At 35.9% G+C, this 23984-nt stretch overlaps 1 protein-coding gene and 1 pseudogene across 6 annotated transcripts in view; one reads left to right on the top strand and one right to left on the bottom strand.

Moving 5' to 3' along the window:
- RNF180 (ring finger protein 180) overlaps nucleotides 1-23984 on the top strand; it is a 142539-nt gene that overhangs the window by 4024 nt on the left and 114531 nt on the right. For 5 of the 6 annotated variants that reach the window (XM_019743764.2, XM_019743747.2, XM_019743770.2 and 2 more), the window contains exon 2: nucleotides 23223-23357. In XM_019743764.2, the coding sequence (XP_019599323.2) occupies nucleotides 23223-23357 (135 nt within the window). Of the gene's footprint in view, nucleotides 1-19135; nucleotides 19248-23222; nucleotides 23358-23984 lie in introns of all 6 variants that reach the window. The other variant, XM_074328904.1, reaches the window with a different exon arrangement.
- LOC109453266 (diphthamide biosynthesis protein 3) lies at nucleotides 12880-20795 on the bottom strand (annotated as a pseudogene).

Here is a 23984-nt window from a genome sequence, read left to right as displayed (position 1 = left end):
ACTGCTTTGTGACTTGAAAGGGTGACTCAACCGAGTCCTGAAACACTGTCCCCTCCCCCTAACATGCTGTTATTGATGTTTTTAAAGAGAGGGGTTATTTGTGGTTACTTTAGGGGGCTAACTACTTATTGCAAAAGTACTGCTATTATTCACAATTCTCTTGAATCTTTTGAAAATTCTGGTCAATTTATAAGCAACATAAAAATTTAATTTTAGAATTACTTTTGTAAGCACTTGTTTTTTTTAAATAGAAAAACTATGTATGTAACTCTGTTTGAACACCTGTTTTACTTTCAAACTTGGTGGAATGATTTCTGCATAATTGCGAAACTCAGTTCTACCTTCAAGGTTTTACCACTCTTAAAGGATATTTAAAAGATTATCCAGAAGGCTATGAAGGCAATTTCAAAGGGGTGGCTTAAAAATAATTTTAAATAATAACAACATTGTTAGAACAAGTTTGCATCCTTCTCAGATTGACTACTTTGAAGGGGGCAATGCTTCCCTGTAGGCTGGAATTCTGTAATTGTGTGTACATTTGTATGTTATTACACATTTTGAACTAATAATTTGTCTCTTAACCTATCACTTATTCTAAGTAGAATACAGTAAATAAATTATATATAATACCGGAACAGTATTACGTTGGGGGTATACTTAATATAAAAGTTTGAACTTCACATAAATGTAAATGTAAATCTTTATAATAATTTAGAATCATAAAAGTTGCCTCCACATTATATGTTTTGAGTGTAATACGGCTGGGTCAAAATGGCCTCATCAAAATATAAAATTGCTATTTTCAAAAGAATTATTAGCAAATTGTGTGTATGATAAATTTTCCTGATGACACCAGTTATTCATTTTCTTCATTTCTGGGTTGTTTAAAAAGTTTTATAAGTGTATTATATATACTGTAAGTGCCAGAAATCTGTTATAATTATATTAGCAGTTAAGAGATATTGGCCTGGTCCTCTAAAATCATTAAAAAGGAGTTTTATTATAAACAAATATGACATCATTTTCTGAGGGAACAGTTAGAAGCAGAGAATTTTCTGTGCAGTCTGTAGCTTGAGAACAGAATAATACTGTGGCTACAAATATACTCCTTTCCACTGCACAATAAATTCATGATCAGGAACATATAAAAAAAAGGGAACTATCCTTTTGATATTTAAATGGAAAAAAAGTTTTTTTTCCATTATTTGACAGCTAAATCTCTCTTTTTAACTACGAGTGCATGGTTAACTTGGAGAAAAGTCAGATTTTGAGTCAGACTATTGAAGTGACATGTAAACTATCAGCAGACAAGCAGAGATTTCCTTTACGATAAGCAAGTATGGTGGTAAAGATTATTTCCTGGTTATACACATGGTTTGCCTCCCAGATGTGCTCCATGTCAATCTCATCCCATCTATGAGTTGTACCTTTCCTCCGACCCTCACTCTAATTTCTGACCTTCATCTTTGATTGCCACTTTGGGCAGAAGTTAATTGCCTCAGGGAGGGATGAGGATATTTGTTACAAGTATAACAGGCACTTTTCTTTCTCCATTTGGAAATGTAATGTTCATTTTTAAGAACTAATCAAAATTGCCCCTCATCAAACAGCCCCAATAAGTAGGCAGTCCCCACTAAAATGGGACATAAAAATGCCCACATTAAATATCTGTTTTGGCCCTAGTATACAATAAAGTATACAAAAATAGAATCATGTTGATGAAAATTGAGTATCTTTAGTGCAATAAACAACATTAATCATTTAGTTAACAAGGTGTTTTGTTGTTTTCTTAGATTTTTAGAAAATCTTTGAAGAAATGACGTGAATATTGTCTTTAAAAACCTAGCTGTGAAAATTGGAAGGGTTACATTTTAAAAATGTTGTTAAATTTCTCTGTAGCATGGAGAAATATTAGAGATTATTCTAATTATAATAGAACTGTCCGCAGGTTCTGTAATCTCTTTAACTGATTAGTTCACTGATGGTTTGATAGCTGGAAAAACCTTAGAAACAGCCAATAGATCATTAGCATAGATTTTTGTCAACATTTTTATTAAATTTATTGGGTTGACATTGGTTAGTAAAATTATATAGGTTTCAAGTTTACTTTTCTATAATACATCTTCTATATATTACATTAAAGAAGCTTCAAAATGTCCTTCTAAAAATAGCTGAGATAAACATGAGACTCTGAATGAGAATTGCCTGACCTATTTAGAAACCTGTGGAAAAATTGTATCCAAAGGTCCAGAACTGAATTATGACACTCATTTAGTCAACATGGAGTGACTAGCATAAACATGTGGACCAGTGACATAATGAGTAAATTGGGGACTGTCTACTTAAGTTTTATTTCATAGAGATAGAAATTAAAACTAAAGGAAATTTTTTTTTCTGGCCATATGCTGCCCAAATTTGGGGTTTTAAGGTACAATTTACTCTGTCCCAGACCTTTTGCCTTCTGGAGATTATATAAATTGTAAAATAAATATTTGCATAGCTGTACCTGTTTGACTTAGAACTAGCTGAGACTTAGAGTCCTAAATAAAGCTTTCTCTGCTCTAGTCAGACGTTAGACATTTAGCTCATCAAACAACCGTATCCTTTCCCAACTTGGTATTTTGGTTTATGTTATTTTCCTTGCTCAAGATGCCCATTCCTCTCCACTTTACTTGCTGTCTAAATCCTCTCTATCCTTTAGGACCCAGCTGGAATGGAGGTTACCATCATCCTAAACTTGGTGTCTATCATTCTCATTCATGTTTTTATACTTTTGCTACATATGCATGTATCAGTAAACAAAATATAACATTGTTGCACAATGCTGTAAGTTTTTTTGTAACTGTTACCATGCTGTGTGTATCCTTCACTGAGTATATTTCTGCAGCCTTTTCCTTGTTTAACGTAGTAACTTGGAATTTTTTTCTAGATATGTATACATCTTTAGTGTATTAACTTTTATTGCTGCATAGTATTCCATTGAATTAATGAACAAAAATGTATTTATCCAATCTATTGATGAACACTGGGTTGTTTACAATTTTTTGCTACTACCATAACATGTTGCTGAAGTAAACATTTCTATATGATATATTTTCTTATGCACATGCAAATTTAGAAATAGAACTGTAAATGCATAGGTACACATTTCATTTTTACCAAATCTTGCCACCTTGCTTTCCAGAATGCTTGTGCCTAGTTGTATCTACCCATAATAGTAGTTTAGGAGGTTTTTGTTGTTGCTCCACATTGTTTTTGATACTTGGTATTATTAGGTTTTTAAAGTTTTCCCAATATGATTGGTGTGAGATAGTATTTTGTTTTAATTTTAATTTTCCTGATTTCTGGTGAAGTTGAACACTTTTCATATGATTGTTGGCCGTTTGGGTTTTGTCTTCTGAGAATTGTGTTTTCATATTCTTGGTTCATTCTTCTGTTGGATATGTGTCTTTTTAAAAATTTGTGTTGTAGAATTAATTGTAGATATTAACTATTTCCTTATAGTATTTGCAGATTTCTTCTGCCTGTCCATGGGTTGTCTCTTAATTTTGTTTTTATTTTCTTATACTGAAGTTCAGAAAGATATCAATATTTTAAATTTATCAATAATTTTGACTGTTTCTTGGAACAGTTTTTTGACTTACATGTAGTCACAACCTTGGTCTTCCTAAGGTTTGCAATTTTCTACCTTACTTTCTTGAATTCTTTCTAGATAAGGTAGGATATAAATAAATAAATGAAATAAACATGTTACACAGTTTATCCCTGGAATATACATAAAATTGTTAATATTTAAGTTAATAATTAAAATTTATGTAAAAGAGTTTCCCAGTCCAAAATGGCATCTAAATAGCGGCTTCCAGTGTAGCTTTTCTCATTTTTCATTAGTTTCCTATGAAGGCGTAGGAAAACTCACTACAAAACAAAAACTTCCTAAAAACCAGGAGAAAATAGCCTTAATTAAGCAGTGACTGTCCTTTACGAGAGGACTTTTCTCTGCATCAGCACCGGCATATTCCTCTCCCACCCTTGTCTGTTTTTATGGACTGTCTGATGCATACAGGCTAAGAGGCTTCTTTCTGCTCCTTCAGTCAATTCCCTCCAATATACAGGTCCTCTACCAACTAGCAAATGGGAAAGACATCCCTCTCTGCCTCTCAGATACTGCTCTGCAAGCAGGAGCTGCTGGATTTTCTCTCATTTTCTGTATTCCTGGCAAATTTCAGGAACCCACTAGGCAGAATAGGGGGTTTGTGGTGGGTACCACAGAGCCTTTGGAGACCCGAGACACAAAGAACCCAATGATAATACATAGCAGCATTGCGGTTCTAGTCACTTTCATGGGTCATGTCAGTTCTTCTCCCAAAGAAACAGGCAATAGAGTAGTGCAAGATCACCCTCTGAAGAGCAGGGTGGAGAACAGAGCACCAGGCAGGTGGTGAAGGCCCATTAGAGATAGGGAGACTAGACAGAGTGCTTTGTATGTCAGGAAGCTCTGCCACCACAGATCTGAGCAGGTGGACAGAAAAGTGAAGTGACCGTGGGTCATTTCCTCACCTTGTCTATTTTACACCCAATCTGGGCAGCTCTCCCCATGATCGAAATATATAGGAAGAAAAAGAAATAAAGCAATCTGAAATGAAACCTCTGAAACACTGTGAAACAAAGGAAGATTTATTATTGAAAGGACTTGTAATATAACATTCATTTTAAAGACTTGATAGGTAGTAGTCACATGAATACCGTGTTTTATATCTGTGTGCTCAATTTGTGCTTCAGGGGTTCTGCAAATAGTGAAATATTTAACCATTGCATTGCTTTTATCAATTGATATTTTGGTGTTCCTATAAGGGTTTGTCTGAGGGGAAAAGTGCAACTGCAGCTTTCTTAAATGATGTCATTCTCAAAAACCTGAACTTTAAAGAACTTTTAGAAATTGAATTGATTTCATTAGGAGATCTTGCTAATCACCATGGAAAGTTTTGTTGTGAAATTATGGATGTTGGATTTACTGAGAGTCATGAGTAACTGTTCAGTAACTGTTCATAATGTAGGATAAGTTGGTACGTCAGATGTCTGGAAACACTTAAAGAAGGCAAGGTAAACCCTGCATATTTCAGGAGCCTCCCAGGGGATAAGCAAAAAAGCATAGGTAACAACAACAACAACAACAAAGCCATTCTTTCCTAACTCCTTAAAGTCAGGGCACAATATATGGGCATCACCAACATAAATCACCGAAGGTGAAGACAGGAAAAAACAACTAGTGTAGCATGGCTGTTTTAGGATTATAAGTAAAAACTTCATCTTATTACACCATCTAAGAGCATCACTGAATTTCTAGGAGATCCATGCTGAAAGACTGTATAGAACAAATGTCTGCAGAAACATTTGCTGCCAGATAGTGGTAAATTTATTAAAAAAACAGAATAAATGATAGCAGCTGGTTATGTGATAATGTGGATTCCATAATTCCAAAGGGTGGGAGTACACAAAAGCAAGGCAAAGGTTAAAAAAGTACCAACATCCATATGGTGAGGTAGGCACGTGTGCAGAGTTTTTGTGGGCTCTCTTGACTTATTGGACCCTGTTTTATTTTTAGAATGGCTTAAAGAGAGCACGTCTGCTCTCTCCCACAAACTGATCAGGCCTGAATGTAGTTCAGTGACGCTTGGAGCTAGTCGCTGCTTCCATAGCTACTTTCTGCTTTTCTTACTGTGGTCGGCTAAGCTGCCAGCAGGTAGGAGAGGACAGCCAATGATAGGTGTTGCCTCTTCTGTGCCAGTAAGTGACTTAAAAGAGAGCACGTTCCCCATCTCACCTTTGACCTCTCAGTAAGGACTTTAGTCCATCTCACTCTGTCCTGAGAAATCTTAAGACTGCAGAAAATAAGAACTTCCTCCTCACAAAATGGGGGAAATAGTTTTGGAAGTCAGTTACTTAACTTCTCTAGGGCTCAGTTTCCCCATCTGTAAAATGAAGTTAATAATCTTTAACTCATAGGAATGTCCTGATAATTAAAGGCGTTAATACCACTTAAGTCCTGCACTCAAAAATAGCAGCTAGTACTTATTTTAAATGATCTCAACCCCTTCACGTTCTATATGTAGAGATTTGGGTTTAAAAAAATACATAGAACATGCCACTTTCTGGCCTATTGCTAAGTAAAAAGAGAAAAATACTATTTTCTGATGGATAGTTTCATAAAGAGGGTTATAAATAATTTGAATACATCCAGTCACATATGGTCATCAAACCACATATGATGTCATGAAACTCAGTCTGTGCTCTAAAATAGAGTCTCTACAAAGTCAGTCTCTATAATAATTTTATGAGGCTGGGACCAGCTTCCTTTGGTAGTGTTTGCTGAATTTATTCGGGTGATGCCCATAAATTGTGCCCTGACTTTAAGCAGTTAGGAAAGAATGGCTTCTTTTTTTTTGGTCTTGCCTATGCTTGCTTCCTCATTCATTCATTCATTCAACCTGTAAGTGTCCAATACTTTTCTAGCGCTACAGAAGATTAGCCTGTCAAGGAGTTTGCAACTCAGCAAGGAAGCCAGACACAGAACAGATAATAAGTGTGATCAGTGTTCTGGAGAACTAGAAAGGCTTTTGGAAAAAATAATGTGGAAGACCCCGTCCCTCCCCCAGAAAAGGGCATTTAAGCTGAGACCTGAGGGATATGGCAGTACTTCCTGGCCACTTGAGGCAAGCTTTCTAGGGGTCCAGGGGCAGGAGCAGGAGGAGAGCCAGTGGAGTGCAGGAACTGAGGAAATGCTGGCCTGCTGGCCTTGGAGCATGGGCAGTGGCCTGGGCAGTACAGCCAACACTAGGAAGCTGCTGAAAGCAGCAGGAGAACAATGAGGCCTTTTGCATTTTCAGCCTTCAGAGGAGAATACAATTTTACATACACACACACACACACACACACACACACACACACATACACATGCAGACACACGCGCACATATATACATATATACAAGAAGCGGAGTACAGCATTAGCAATAGAGGCAGTGGAAATGTAATGGCTGTGTGCGATGTCAGAGGGGTAGTGGATGGGGGGAGGGGGTTGTCACTGTGTGAGGGATATAAATGGTAAATGTCTAACTATTAAAAAAAGAGACAGAGAAGAAAATACTTCAGATTTCCATAAAGTTATACCTTAGGGACCAGAGCCATAATTGCTGGCTGAGAATTTTTGAGGTTACGCATTTGTTTATTGTTTATGGAGTATATAGAATGAAATACCTTCCTCTCTGCATATTTCTTCTTTGGACTGTTAAAGGGAAAGATTCTGTCCCATTCTACCTGTTTGAAAGAGCTGACAAGGAAGTTTTTGTCCCCAATCCACCTTAATTCTCTTCCCTCCCTGTTGCCCCTTCCTTTCAGGAATCTGAAGTTTTCAGAACAAATCTGAAAACCATGACTATAACTCTGAGTGACATTGCCTAATAGGAATTAGAGGGGTTTTCTGCAGTGGTTAACAGAAAAGGGAGGCTTCCAATTATGATAACCTGAAAACCTATGCCACAAATAAGAACTTCTCTAGAAATAATTGATTATATGCTACATAGATGTGTAGATGACTATGTAACAAAGTAAAAGAACGCCCAAGAAAGGGTGGGAGAGCTTGGAAAGTAGACAGATGTCATAAAAACTACCCTTGGTGTTAGGGTGAGGTTGCCAGGCTCACTAGTCTAGGGGTTGTATTAGGCTTTGGATACACATGAGTCAAGGAGTTGAGATATGAGAGCCCCAAATTAAAGCCAGGATTTGGGAAGGGCGACATTCTTAGTAGAAAAGTAGATTAGAAAAAAATGTGATCCACTGACTTGGAGAGGTTATAAGGAAGTCTATATTGGCCTCGTCTCTGAATAGAAGGTGGAAAAAAGTCTCATCTGAAAAGCTTGTTCATTGAGTTGGAAGGAAAAAAAAAAGAAGTATAAAATTTTCAAACACACAGAAAAATAGAGAATGGTATCATGAATCCTCATGTACCCATCAACCAGCTTTAATAGTTATTATTCTTCCATTCTTGTGTCTTTGTTCACATTATGTAATTTTGCCTATAAGTACCCAAACTTACGTTTATCTCTAACCTAAGGCCTTTAAAAAACATAATAGCATTATATATCACATCCACAAAATCAACAATTCTTTCTTATCATCCAATACCTAGTTTATGTGTAATTTACCCCAATTATCTCAAAAATTATATTTTTGAGTTGATTTATTTGAATCAGGATTCAAATAAGTTATACACATTGCATTTGATTGGTATCTTGAATCTGTTATGTTTCTCCACCCTCTTTTAAAAATTCATTTATTTGTTGGAAAAAACCAAGTCATATGTCCTGTAGAATTTCCCGTATTCTGTGTTTGGCTACTTGTATCCTCATGGTATCATTTAATACATTCCTCTAGTCTCCATAAAGTACTTCTTAAATTTAATGTTTGATCAGTCAGGTTAATTTTTTGTTTGTCTGTTTTTTATAAAGAATATGTTGTAGATGGTGCTGAGTACTTCTGATTGAATTACATTGGGGCACGTGATGTTTGGTTGTTGTTATGGGCTACATTGTATCCCCCCAAATTTATATGTTGAAAAGCTATTTCCCAGTACTTCAGAATGTGACTGTATTTGGAGACAGTGGCGTTAGAGAGGTGATTAAGTTAGAACAAGGCTGTTTGGATGGGCCCTAATCTAATCTGACTGGTGTCCTTATTTATTAGTAGAAGAAATTTGGACTCAAAAAAGACACCAGGATATGTGCCTAGAGAGAAAAGACCATGTGAGGACACAGGAGAAGGCAGCCATCTAAAATTTAAGGAGGAGGCCTCAGAAGAAATTCACCCTGATGACCCCCTTAATCTTAGACTTCCAGCCTCCAGAACTGTGAGGAAATAAATTTCTGTTGTGAGGTACTTTGTTATGGTAGCCCTAGCAAACTAATACCGTTGTCCTCTTTTTAATTATGATTATTTAGTTACGATATTAGGTTTGATCTTTGAGTTCAGAAGGCAATAGCCTTATGAATTCATTACAAAATGCTCCATCATCCTTTCTTTCTAATGCTTTAGTATCCATTGATGGTTTTTTCCCCTAAGTCCACCATTTTATTAGGGGCTTAAAAATTGAGATTATATTAGTCATCCTATTTTATTAGCATTATGCCTCTAGACTGAAGAATATTTTCTCACCATCTACTTGTATACTGAAATAGTCTGTATAGCAAAGGAAGAATAAGTGCTTGATTTGATTCTTTCCCTTTATTTATCCATTTTCAGATTCTGACAGCCTCGAAATCACCAGAGGATCTTTTAACTTGCGACTTTAGGACTTGAATTTATACTAGCAGGGTGAGCCAAGGAACCCTAAACTGAGAAACTTACCTACAAAGTATTGCGGTGCTGGTGATGTCCCTTGACCACCTGGCAGACACACTGTGAAATTGTGCTTTCTAGAGCGACAGGTCCTCAAACAAGGTCCCACACAGGCCTCGTGGTAAAGATGAATTCATAGTCCAACATTACAAAACTCAGGAAGAAATGAGTGAGAATTAATAGCCATAATTGAGGGGAAATTTAGATCCCCAGAAAATTTAAATGAACCCAGGCTCTGTGCTGGGTTCTCTTCTCTATCCATACAGCCTTGTAGATCTCATCCATTTTCATGGCTTTAGGTGTCCATCCCACATTTAAATTCATGCTCAGTCACCCTTCGGGACTATAGACTCTTGAATCTAGCTGTGCACTTAATAGTTCTATTTGAAAGATGAGTGGCCATTTCAAACTGAATATATCCAAAACTGAACTCCTGTTCCACCTGCATCTTTCCCCATGTCAGTTGATGGCAGTTCCATCCTTATAGTTGCTCATGCCCCAAATTCTAGAACCATCCTTGAATCCTCTTTCTCTGAAGCCCCCATATTCAATCTGTCGGGAAATCCTGTTTGTTCTCCCTTTAATATACATATCCAAAATGTGACCGTTATTTACCACCACCGCACTATCACTTGCTCTGAGTGTCATCTTTTGGGTGGATTGCTACAGCAATGTGTTTCCATTCAAATGGAGTTTATCTAGTAGAAGAGTTAATTGATATTTTCCATAGCCACACTTCTGCTTTATATTCAGAATTTTATTTAAAACTAAATCTACTAAGCCATTTCAAAACATGCTACCTTGTCTCATTTTTCTTTTCTAACTTTAATTGTGAGTAAGCAAGCGTTTACTGGGGCAGGAGCAGGACTTTGTGAAAGCACATAGTATGCTAGGACAACTATTTAGATTCAATTAGAATTATATGAGAACTTAAATCAAAATGCAGTCTCTGAATTGGGCTTTTCCCCCCGTGAAATGCAGCATACTGTACTTCCTGAGAGGTTTGGCTCGTAGGTGAACTTAAATGAAATGAAGCACGTGGCTTATACTTGATGTGTTAGAATTTCCTTTCGATCCCCAACGTGAGAGAACAGTAGCTCTAGTCGCCCCTAATTCAATTCAGTGACATCTATAGTCCCATGCAAGGTATTGGGTAGTATTGTGAAGAACTATAAAGACTTGAGACACTGCTTATGCCCTTTCTCTGGGAGCTTACACTTGAGAGGAAGAAACAAGTGTGCACATTAGTATAGTACCTGGTGGCTCACTGAGTACTGAGTACCAAAGAGAGGCTTAGGTAACAGATGAACTGTTCAAAGGTACAGGCTGCTCAGGGAAGACAGAGCAAACAACAAAAGTGCCAGGAGCTTTAAACCCTTTTTAGGGGATAAATAAGTAAATTATTAAGCTCAAGTCTCACCTTCCAGATGAGTGTTTTATGTACTAGGAGATACTTACTGCTTTTTTGGCTCCATTATCTAGCAATCTTTTGCAGTAACCTAGTATAGCTGCCTCTGCATCCAACAAACAGCCTCTCTGTGTAACTATTCTTTGGCCCAGAAGGAAAAAGGAGTTTGAAGCCAAGTTCGTATGCTTATCTTTGCTGCTGCCACTTTCTCATTGAATCCTTTCTTGATTATTGATACTTGGCCATCAAAAAGAATATACCCATTCAATAAAAGTATGGCTCATTAGGCAACTACTAATTAACTTCCAATTAAGAGCAATCTTTATATCATGTAATATATTTCCCATAAAGTAAATATATTTTAGCCCTTATATACCCTTCTAAGAAATAAAACTGAGAAGCATTTGGAGAAAGAATGCTCTATTTGACCTCAGAATTAATTCTTCACTTAGATGTTTCCCTCTGAGAACCTTGACAATTTTACCCACTCTGTCCCCAACTGGCGTAGAACCTCTCTCAGCCTTTCATATACTTTCACAATATAGTATTTGCTATTCTTTGTGTTTCCTGCTAAAATAGTACACACACACACACACACACACACACACACACACACGTTTGCTCAGCAAATATTTATTGAATGAAAGAATACAGTCAAAATACAACTTAAATTAATTTTTAAAAATCACCTGATTTTATTTTCTTCTTGCTATTGTCTCTTCTTGGTCCAATAAAAAATATTATTGGCACTTTTATTTAAAATACATTTAGATATATCTTAGATTGATCAAAAATCTCCAAAAAGTGCTAAATCTATTCCTTGAAATAAAAACTTGCAGACTCATCATATGGTGATTTCTAAGATTTACATGTGAATCACACCTTTTTGAAAAGTACATTTCAGCTTTGCTCACAACTATAGTCTGTATGTAATACCTTTTCTTATAATTCCTCCCTAAGAAAGTAGTACATGAGAAGTAGTGTGTGATAAGAACGGGTCCTACACACTATTACTTTCATTCATCTTTAGAATTTATTCCTTCTTTTACCAAAGAATGGTAGCATTTAAAATGGGCAAAATTAATCAAGATACAGAAGTTACAAAATGTCTGCATTTCTTCAGTGATTTTTTTTTTTTTTACAATTCTTAAAGGTGGTCTGACAGCTTGAAAGACTGCAGTGAACATTCAAGATAGTGTCTGAAGTATGTTTGTGAGAGAAAGGAAAGGGAAAAGGAGAAATTTAAAGAATAAAGAGGTGGTGTTCAACATTGATTGTGTAGCTTACAAAGCTGTGGGAGGGGAGGTACTGGTGGCTACAGTAGCATCAAATCTCATGTTACCTTTACTCCCTCAGGTTAAATATACACTGTGCTCACGTGTAAGACGGCAACAGGCCCAGGGAAGGTAGAAGAGAAGTAGAGGGAAGGTAGGTGAGAGCTGACTGGAAGGGGATTAGGTAGTTTGACCTATTGAATACTTCTTTTAGTCAACAAAAGTTGGATGCTTTCCAAGAAAAAATGTTTCTGGATGTGAATACCAAAGTGTGTGCAGAATCATTTAAACAGTTAAAAAGCTGTTGAAGTTGACTTCAACATGTTCAAACCCCAAAGTGTGTAACCTCAGTAATTATTGAAGAAGATTGAGCTGTCTCTCTGTCTGACACTTTTAGAGTTAATAAATTTGAGAATTCAATTGCCATTGTAGTCCCTACAGCTACCAAGTCTAGAATCATACCATTGGCAGTTTAGAAATCGCCTGATACAGTCTCCTGTTTGTACATATAAAGTATCTGATACCCTTGATAAAGATTGAAGGCTAGTTTGAGAGGGATCCTTCCACCTTTTACGAAATAATACAAGTTCTAGAAATAGCTACTGAAGTACATAAGGCATATAAATTCCACAAGAATCTAGTCATATCCATAAGACCCTGTTTTAATTTCTGCTTAATGTAAGATTCCTTTGGGGGTCCTGATGTATTCTTTTTTTTTTTTTTTAATTTATTGGGGTGATAATTGTTAACAAAATTACATAGATTTCAGGTGTACAATTCTGTATTACATCATCTATAAATCCCATTGATGGTAGTGTTATTAATATTTGTTTTTTGTGGCCTGCTTGGATTTGGGCATATTTTATTCCAGTTCTTCTGTGTTCATAACACATTTACCTCAGAAATATTAAACATCAGTAGGAGAAGCTGACATAGTTTCAGTTTTACAAAATAGTATCTGTGTGAGTAGTCACTGGTTCCAAAGCCCACTTCGGCAAAACGGTTGTGGATTACTTCTGCGGTTACTGTGTCCTGCAGAACAATGAGGTTTCCCTCACATTAACAATATGCTACTTCTTTATATGATAAAAGGAGCACTCCTTTTCATTTCCTGGGGACATAGTATACCAAGCACTTCCAGTATACAACCTTTAGGTGACTAATTATGCCTCAGTCTAATGGCTGCAAATATAGAATGTGCTTTTAAGCAAAAAAAAAAAAAAAAAAGTATATACATATTTTAAAGTTAGACCCCCCCAGAGGGTATGGGCAGCATTTCTCAGTCAGTAGTAGAATATCCCTATTCTGCAGGCATTTTCTCTCTGATTTTAGTGGTGATTCCCCCTCCTCCAACCCCACTCCCAAATCCTGCCAGAAGCTAGTATATTTTTAGTAACCTTATACGAGTATATACAGTTAAGGTGTATATATCAAATTTCCTTAAGTAGTTTTGATGGTTTTTTTTTGTTGTTGTTGTTTTACTTTGTTATTGCAACAAAGTAAATTTGACAGTCAGTCGTTAGTTTTCTCCATAGCATCGTTCCTTCGTAAGAGCGAATGTCTGGTTTGGTTGTACATTAAAGAGGAATCCCGTCTCATCAGCGTTAAATGTGCTCCCACGGACATATTTATCTTCAGACCTCCTGCTTGCAAGCCAGTCTTTAGCAGATGTAGAGATTGAGATGTTGCATCATTTAGGTGTAGCACCATGGTTTTGAAAGTCAAGGTTGACATAACCCCTTACCTGCAGTGCAGTTTCATTGGCTTTTTCTTTTTTAAAAAAGACCAAAATTTAGAAATATTATTTGCTCTGAGATGGTCTGAACTGGCTACATCAGTTTAGTGTTTTGTATTCTAATTAATTATGCATTGCTCTTTTCACACTTTTACCAATTTTACTTCTCTTGGCTTTTTATCTGGTCTTTATCTTGTTCCAATTTTTAAGAAATATACAGATAATTGATAAGGGAACTCCCAATTCTTTGGCCATTTCACTTTTTGATTTTTCTTTCTTGTTCACTAACAGATGGATGACTTTTACCTTTTGAGAAATTTTGAACTTTTATGTGAGGGCTTTGATTCTATGCTATAACAGGAAAGACAATAACAGCATTCCAATAATGTCAAAATTGAGAAGACTGACTTGGGTTCTTTAGGTACTGTTACGGAATTGTGTCCTCCTGTAAAAATAATCCATATGTTGAAGCCCTAACCCACAATATAACTATATTTGGAGATAGGGCCCTTTCTTCTTTCTGCTTTCTCCCATTTGGAATGAGAATGTTTGTCCCATGCCTTTCCCACTATTTTGTTTAGGAAGCACATACTTTGTCTGGTTTCACATGAGGTTCATGGCTAGAGAGGAATTTTACCTTAGGAAAAGTCATACCTCAAGTCTCACCCATACTTGGTTTAGATGCTACTTTAGACTTGGAGTTGATTCTAGAATACGTTTTGGCTTTGGGGGCTGTTGATCTAGGGTGAGTGTATTTTGCATCTTGAGACGTACATGCATTCTGGGGGCCAGAGGGAGGAATGTTATGCACTGAATTTGTCCCCTCAAAACTTCCTACTCACAATATTATGATATTCCATTGTCATAACTTATAAGAAGAGGAAGAGACCAATGCACAAGCACAGTGTAAGGACACAGTGGGACAGCACCTGTCTGCAAGCTAGAAAGAAAGCCCTTACACGAACCTCAAATTTTTTGGCACCCTGATCTTAGATTTCCAGCCACCAGAGCTGTGAGAAAATAAACTTCTGTTGTTTAAGCCACTCAGCCTGTGGTATTCTATTATGGTAGCCCAAGTAAACTTATACAGGTATCATACTGATAAGGTAGAAATTTTTCTTACACTTAAAAAAACAATGTTGCCAAATTTCCAAGGAAGAGCTATTTTTAATTATCTAAATAGCCCAGACAACGGCAAACTTCCCCTTTTTTGTTAAATATTAATAACTTTGAGTAGATAATGCTATTATTAGATATCAAAACTTTTTAATCAACATAATTTATTTTTAGAGCAGTTTTAGCTTTTAAAAAAATTGAACAGAAATTATGGAAAACTCCCATATACTCCCTCTCCTCCTGCACAGTTTCTATTATTAACATCTTGTGTTAATGTGATACACTTGTTACAATCGATGAATGAGTATGATGTATTATTTTAAAATCCTTACTTTACATTAGGTTTCACTCTGTGTGTGGTATTGTTCTATAGGTTTTAACAAATGTATAATGTCATTAATTCACCATTATAGTATCATAAACTATGGTTTTACTGCCCTAAAATTCTATGTTCAACCTATTGATCCCTCCTTCTCTCTATCCAAATAATTAGATATTAATATATAAAGATGATGAAATAGCTGGAAAACACTAACCTAAAATTGTCTTTCTATCTTGGCCCGTTCCCAGCTGTTCAATAGTTGGATTCTAAAAGTTTTCTTTAGCATTTAACCAATCTTTTGGTGGTGAAAGGGGCTGGAACTGTTTATCCACATATAAACTGGTCTGTGATATATTTCACTTTTACAATGAGAGAGCAGCAGAGACACATTCTGACATCTTCCCCATTCTCCAGTTGTTCCTTGGTGGTGGATAAGTAGTCCTCCTGTAGGCAGAGATAGGAAAATACATCTCTGATTCCTTGTCCCATTGGAATTCCTTGACTTCCACCTGTCATTAAAAAATGACCTTGTATCCAGGGACCAGATAATGAAAGTTGTCACTGTTGACATTGCTTCACACTGAGCATTCTTTACCCCCTGTTTTTAAACAGAGACAAGCATGAGGTTATATAAATGGTGGGAACGGGGACCTAGACATACACAAAAAGAGTAACTTTGAAATCACTGCAAAATTTTAAAGTAATTTTTATGTTGAAATAAGATACACATAGAAAACAGATCACAAGTGAATAGCTTGGTGAATTTTCACAAAGCGAGCACACCCATGAGTACCAGAGAAACGAATAGTACATTAGAAATTAGTACATTATTAGTACCTCAGAAAACTACCAACTAACACATTAGCTTATTTTTTAATTTAACACTGTGTCCCAACAGATTTATTTGAGCAGCACAATATCCTTAAATAAGGATAACAATGTGGAAAAATATTTTCGATGATTTCATTCTTACCATGTAAACAGTGAGAAATGTACATATAGGGGTGCCTTTCGTCATTGATAATACCAGAGTATTGAATGTAAGTCCAAAAGCTGAATTTAAACATTTTAAACCAAATACATCTACCAATATATGAAAGTTTTATACACCAAGTAAATGAAAGTGATATAGTTGAGATGAAAATCAACAGAGTGATCTATGTGGTAAGGGAGCAAAGAAATACCACATCAAAGGTGTAAGGGTCTGTGTGCGTGTGTGTGTGTGTGTGTGTGTGTGTGTGTATGTAATATAATGTAGGTATTGTTTATCTATAAATGTTTTCTCCTCAGTATCAGGAAACAAATTTGCTCACCATTGTGATTTATATAGCTCTAAGAAGATAGAAACATTTGCAGCCCCAAAAAGAAAAATGGTGTCATATGTTATAACAGCAGTTGATTTCTTGCTCACTTATTGACTCTTTCCAGTCCATACACCTCGTATTTACTTTTCTTCTATTGTGTTAGCTAGTAGCTGTAGTACACAGTTAAATAATACAGAAAATAATGAGCATCATGGTCTTCTTTTGATCTTGCTGATTTTCATGGAATGCTTTCAACATTTCTCCAGCTAGCATTATAATAGTTGAAGTTTTAAGTAACTCCCTTTTACTCAGGTTAAGGAATTTCCTTCTATTTCTAGAATGCTATGTATTTTTGTTTTTTAATCATGACTAAGTATTAAACTTCACCAAAAGTTTTAATTTTCATCTTTTAAGGTGGTCATGTGTTTTGTTTTGTTTTTCTTTTAGTTTGCTGACTATATTGGATAGTTTTGTGTGTTTTTTCAATTTTGAGCCATCCTTGAATTCCTGGAAATAATCTTATTTGGTCAAAATGTATTTTTCTTTTAATTCACTGGTGGATTCGGTTGCCTAATATTTTATTTAGGATTTTAGCATCTATTTCATAAATATATTGGTATATAATTTTTTATACTCTCCTTGACTAGTTTTATATCTCTTTATATAATTAATATGTCAAGGTTATATCTGTGGAACTAGTCTTCCTTTTATGTTTTCAGAACCATGGTTATATTACTTACAAAGATCATTCATTTCTTAAAGGATTGGTATAATTTGCCAATTATATTCTTTTTGCCTGGGCCCCTCCCTATTTTTTATGGACTTTGGAGAAAATATTTAATTTATTCTTCAATTTTTAAAGTTGTTTGGTTTTTTCTTGTTTTCTAATTTTAGGTTAATTTTAAGAATTTATAATTTTATTCACATTATCTCAAGTTTAAATCCATGAATAACAAGGAGGGAGGTAAGCAAAATTGGAGACCTTGGTGTGTGGAATTTGACATATGACAAATGCTGATATTTTACCATAAAAAAATAATTGGTAAATTGCTAAAGGTTGTTGAAGGAATGAAACTTCTTTATGGAGATTGTAATTCCAGTAGTTGGCTTTATAGAAAATTTCAACCAGATTTGTTTCTCCATAGGGACTCATCTATTCTTAAATATTTTAAAGAATGTTGGTGGGAAATAAGATTTTCATAGTTACCACGTTTGAGAGAGCTGTTTTGCATAAAGCAGCAGTTCTCAAAATGTGATCCTTGGCCCCTGTTGTCTCCAAGAGCTTTCAGAGAATTAGCTCAGACTCTTTTCTTGGTAATACTAAGATGTTATTTGCCCTTTTTGTTTGTTTGTTTGTTTGTTTTTTACTGTGTTAACATTTTCATTAATAATACTCAAGCAACTATGAGTAAAACTGCTAGTCCTTTGGCATACACATGCAGTTAAAACACTATTTAAACAGTTAAAATTATTGATTTTATTAAATCTTTACTTTTAAGTCATATATTTTTAATATTCTGTGTGGAAAAAAAATGGGAAGAATGTGTAAAGCACTTCCGCAGTACACTGGAGGCTGATGGTGGTCTTGAGGCAAAGCCCTTACTCAGTTGTTTTCAATTTAGAGCTGAACTGTCCACCTTTCCATGGCACACCATTTTTACTTGAATTATTGACAAACTGCTTATTCAGACATGACTGTTTGGCAATGTTTGTTGCAAGGGATAAAATTTGATCTTTAAACAAAACTTAGCATTTTTAAAAAACTTGTTTTCACCACCATGAGTTTGACTATTGCCCAATAATTAAAGAACTTTTGCTGAGATTAGTGGTGATATTAACAAATGTTGTTGTTTTTTGATGTTTTGTAATGAAATGTGAAATGTGTCTATATTTGGGAGATTGGCATAAACTCAGCAAAACATTATTTTCCAAATGGCCACTCCATTGAGGAAATACCAAAAAGCGACAGGGATATCAGAAAAGACAGTTAAGTACAACAAGAGGAAATCTATGAGCAGGCAATATGGTATATAGCAAGCAGGTTATTAGCAGCTAGTGTGGTCTAAGAGACCAAGTGTGGAACAGGAGATAAGAAGGTTATCATGACAAAAACTGTGACCTTGGTGGGAAGAACTTGGGTCTGGGGAGAGCACTTGTTCTTAGAAAAATGCATGTATCTGATCTGATCAGAACAGGTTTGGGGAGAAAAGCAATACAAAACCTGCAGTTCATAAGCCTTATCAGCCTTTCAGTTCCACTGCAGTCATATGAACAGTCATATCAGAATTTTAGTTTATTATCCACGTCTGTTGGCTCAGAACCCAGCCCCCCTGCAGGGTCCCAGTATTTCTGGGCATTCTGAGGCTACCATATAAATTAAGGAATAAGTTCATTTTCATGTTATGTTGTACTGTTTCCCAAGATCTTTCTGCACTTTCTGTCTGCTTCAACAGTTCTCTAGCCCTCAAGTCCTCAGAGTGTTAAAGCCATCTGGTGGGTGCTGCCTCAAATTATGTAGACCACATCAGAAAACATAGCTTTAAGTTGTTTACTTATACCATGCCCTGTCTTCCTTGAACCCATTTAGGTGCTAAGTTAAGGACGGATTTGAGTTAGCAGCCAACAACCATGCTGTATTTCCTTCAAAGACTACATCCTGTTCATAGCTTCATTTATCATGTTTGATTCCTTCTTTTAACGTAAGTTCTCTGACAGAAGCCATCTCATCTCTCTTATAAATATATTACTGTTGGATAACCTCTAGTTCTCCTTTCAAGCTCAGAAATGTATAGACATAACTTTATTTCTTCCCTTGGTCTCCTCTCATCCCTTGCAAAAGGACTTCTATTTGGTTTGCCCCACTAGTTGGCCAGACATACTTAAAACTTGGTATTGGAAACACACATTTTGTAAGCTGAGATCTCTGTCAGATCTTGTTCATTTGATTTCAACAAACATTTGTTGAGTGTCTTTTTTGGTGCCAGGTACCATGTTTGATTGTAAGAATACAAAGTTGAATAGTGCTTTTTAAGAGTTCACAGTTAAATCAGTAAGACACAAATATGTACAGGTAAGTGTACGAGGTGTGATCAAACAATATGGTGAATGTTTAAATTTTAAAAATGTATTACAGTAAAAGACACATTGCCATTAATTTCCCTCAAAATACTCCCCCTTGCTTCAAACACACTTATCCCTTCATTCTTGCCACTTTCTGAAGCAGTTCTGGAAGTTCTCTTTTGTGAGTGTCTTTAGTTGTGCTGTCATGGCTCTCTCGATGTCCTGAATCATTTTGACTTTGGGGAAGAGCCAGAAGTTGCACGGTGCCAGATCCAGTGAATAAGGTGGATGAGGACACACCATAATGTTTTTATTTGACAGACATTTCTTAACATATAGGCAGGAGAAAGGAAAATGATATTACAGGAAGAGAGATCAGCAAATTTAAAAGAGGGAACACAGGGAAAGATAATTTTAGGGAACTGCACAAAGATCTGCATAGTGTTGGTGTGGAGTGTTTTTGGAGGGGACACCAAGAACCAGTTTGGAGTGAGGTTTTAAAGGGTCAAGGGTCGTTTTTTTTTAGAGGGAAGATTAAATGATCCTTTTATTCTCTTTATAGAAAATATTGCAGAGTTATTGTTCTAGATTATACAAGTAGTCAGGAGAGTTAATTGATAAAAGTAGTATGACTAAAATTTTAAGTTTTAAATGTATATGGTAAATGTCTTTTTTTTTAACATTGTACTTTGAGATAGTTGTAGATTCAGTTGTGAATTGTGCATTATGGATTCTCAGAAAGATCCTGTCCACCCTTCATACCATCGACTTTATTCAGATTTCACTAGTTACATGCACTAATTTGTATGTATGTCTGCGTGTGTGTATTTAGTTCTATGTAATTTTATCACATGTGTACATTCATGTGAGCATACCACAATCAGATACAGAACAGTTCCATCACAAGAGTCCCTTGTGGTACCTACAGGACCTTTTTGACTTAGGAAGGAGCTTAGACTGTATCCTGTAGGTTGGTATCTCTCAAAGTGTGATCTCCAGAGCACCTGTAACAGAATCACCTAATGTGCTTGTTAAATATGCTGATTCCTACCGTAGAAACATTGAAGTAGAATCTGTGTGAACGTGGCCCTGTGACCTACATTAAATAAACTCCTCTGATACTTCTTATACCATACCTGTGAGATGACTTTGAGCTGACATTGAACGATGAGAAGGAAGCCAACCATGCGGAGACCTGGGGCAAGGAGGTTTAGACAAACACCATCCACTACCGTGTTTCCCCGAAAATAAGACCTAGCTGGACAATCAGCTCTAATGCATCTTTTGAAGCAAAAATTAATATAAGACCTGGTATTATATTATATTATGTTATATTGTTATGTTATGTTATATAAGATTCGGTCTTATAGTAAAATAAGACCGGGTCTTATTGTCCAGCTAGGTCTTATTTTGGGGGAAACACGGTAGGAGTATAATACAACTTACATATGTAACTTTAGAAATTCTTCTGGCGACATTAAAAAGTAAAAAAAGAAACAAGTGAAATTCTTACACTATATTTTACTTAACTCTCTATATTAAAAATATTATTTCAATAAGAAATTAATGTAGAAACTGTTAAAATATTTAGCATTCTTTTATTCTACTAAGTATTCAAACTCCAATGTATATTTTACACTTACTGTGCATCTCAGTTCAGATTAGCCACATTTCAGGTGTTCAAGAACACATCTCACGAGGCTGCCGTATAGGGCAGCACAAATCTAGACTGCCAGTACAAAGGCCCTAAAGGAGATTAATGTAGAGATGTGCATTTAACACCTGGAAGGTGACTTTTGGCATGCTAGAGCTTTGGAATGAGATCAAAACTAGATACATAAATTTAAAAGTGGTTTATATGAAAGAGTTGTCACACACAGTATGATTTTCAGTGATTTGCAGTGAAGACTTATTGGCATCACCTACAGGGCTTTTTCTAACTACATGCTTGTGCTCCAAGATGGCATGGAAAAAATCTTGGGGAGGAGTAGAAATGGGGAGGTGTGCATGGATCTCAGGGAGGGGGAGCACATCGGCAGTTATGAAGTTTCTCCATCATTGATTCTGATATGACCCCTCCCTGCAGTCCCCACTCCTGACTGAGACCCACTGGTGGTTAAAAGGGAGATGAAGCAAGAGGATGCTAAGGATATGGAGAGGTGAAAGGAGTGCTAAAGAAGTTAAGTAAGGGGGGGGGCTTCAGCAATGAAGAAACATACATCAAGCTGGAGGAGGTTAAGACATTTGCAAATTAAGATGCTATTGATAATCATTGAGGACAAGGTTTAAATAGAGTGGTTAGCTGGGCTAAGATGGGTTCTGCTGCCTAGCTACCTGAAGGTCAAAGCTAGATGGACTGCAACAGGGGCGTGCTATGCCCTCCCAGGCAGAGTTCCTTAAATCCTTCCTTTGAAGTTGCTTAAGGTCCTCTCTTATAGTCCTTATAAGCTGTTGCATTTTCGTTAGCCATTTGTGTAGTAGACCTTTGTTCTCATCCTGACCACACTATAGAGTCACCTGGGGAACTTTTAAAAAGTACCCATCCCTTGCTCTCTTCCCATCTCAGAATAAGTCAAAATTTCTAGGAGGGGGGCCATAGCATCACTATATGTTAAAGCTCCCCACATGATTCTAATGAGCTAGGGTAGAAAACTATTGATATATAGCATAGTGAATACTTCTATGACAGAAAATAAGTTTTATTCATCATTGTGCCCCCAGAATTTGACTCATTATGTAGCACATGGTTAGCTCTCAGTAATGTTTCTTGAATGAGTGAAAAATGAAAGAGCTGACAAATGAGGAAATGTGGCTGGGAACAAGACAGGAGGCTCTTGTGGGTAGCTTAATAAATGAACATTTTCTTTCTTTATAATGAATAGTTACCAGACAAATTATTAAATACACTGCATCTGTTTTGGAATCCTTACCTATTAGTGTGAAACTGTTTTTGTAAATTGGTGTAAATCACAGTATTGATATAAAATCTCAGGTATAAAATAGACTAAAAAATTGTTAGGGCTATTCTCGAAGTCTTTGTTTGACTACACATACCACAAGATGTAGAGTAGTTAACTGTTCCATGAGTACAATATACAAGAGAAATTTTTGCATTCAGTAAAAGAGATTTTTGCCATACATTTAAAGTAAATAAGTTTCAATTTTCACAAAATTTACTACAACTTGGTATCCTATTATATTTAAAATTTAATGCTGTGGGTATTCAAAACATCTTATTTACAGGAATATTTATAGTTCTTTATTATGACTCTCTTCAGGCCACTGCAGTAACTTATTTGACGCTTCAGCAGTTGCCTTTTACCACTTCTAATGAGTAACAGATGAAAAGAAATAGACATAAAATGTTCTGCAAAAATAAAAGAAGCTGGTAGTCACTAACGTAACGCAGCACATAATAGTTAAGTGGAATTTCAATCCCAGACATAGTCTGTAGCGTGCTCCTAACCTAAGAACTGGTTACTAGTAGGCACCTCAATAAATGATGATTCTCTTCCCTCTGCTCCACATAAAGCTAATGCTGTGGAAAAGGTTTAGAAAATCAAGTTTGATGTGATTCAGTTTAACATTCTAAAACTGAATTAATTTTCCCACAGATGAAAAGAAGTCAAGAAGTGATAGCTGAACATCATAATAAAGAAGAAATACATATTCTTCGTTGTTGGAAATGTAGAAAATGTATAGCAACTTCCGGTTGTTTCATGAAATATCTTGAGAATCAAGTGATTAAGGTAAGTCCTGCTAACTCTAATCTTCAACTATTTTCCTAGGATAGGAATGCCTTGGCACACCCACACATGCATTCATATTCCTCCACACCTGACTTAGCTTTTACCTATAATGTTACTTGACCCACTGAAAGCATTTCACAGTGATATTCAGAAGGCATCCCACCTTCTACACTTACAATTAATTTTACCTTTAGCTGCTAACATTAACATGACCTTAAAGTTTTAAAGTTTTAAGTACAATATCACAGACATAAGTTAAATACAATAATAATCCATGTTTGTTTTATCCCCACCATGAGTGAACCTTAGTCATCACCACAGTTAAATTCAAGACTCTATCAAGAAATGGAAAACCTGTTATATAGTAGTATTCAATATGGGCCTAGAAAAGAAAGTTCATGTATAATTTAAAAGTCAATAGGAACACCTGAATAATATTCCACAGTGCTTAACGAAATGCTTTTTTATTTAACAAAAATAAAATCCCCGAGCTTCTCTAAGAGCAATATGAAAGTAGCAATATCAAAGAGGTGCCAAAAGATCGTAATACGTGGATTTTACAGGGAATTCTCAATTCAGAAGACAGAGTTGCTACCCACCTATTATTATTTTCTTCTCCTTCTTAAA

Source organism: Rhinolophus sinicus, linkage group LG03 (genome assembly GCF_036562045.2).
Source record: "Rhinolophus sinicus isolate RSC01 linkage group LG03, ASM3656204v1, whole genome shotgun sequence".
Lineage (NCBI taxonomy): Eukaryota > Metazoa > Chordata > Mammalia > Chiroptera > Rhinolophidae > Rhinolophus > Rhinolophus sinicus.
This window is presented reverse-complemented; position numbering and strand designations above follow the sequence as displayed.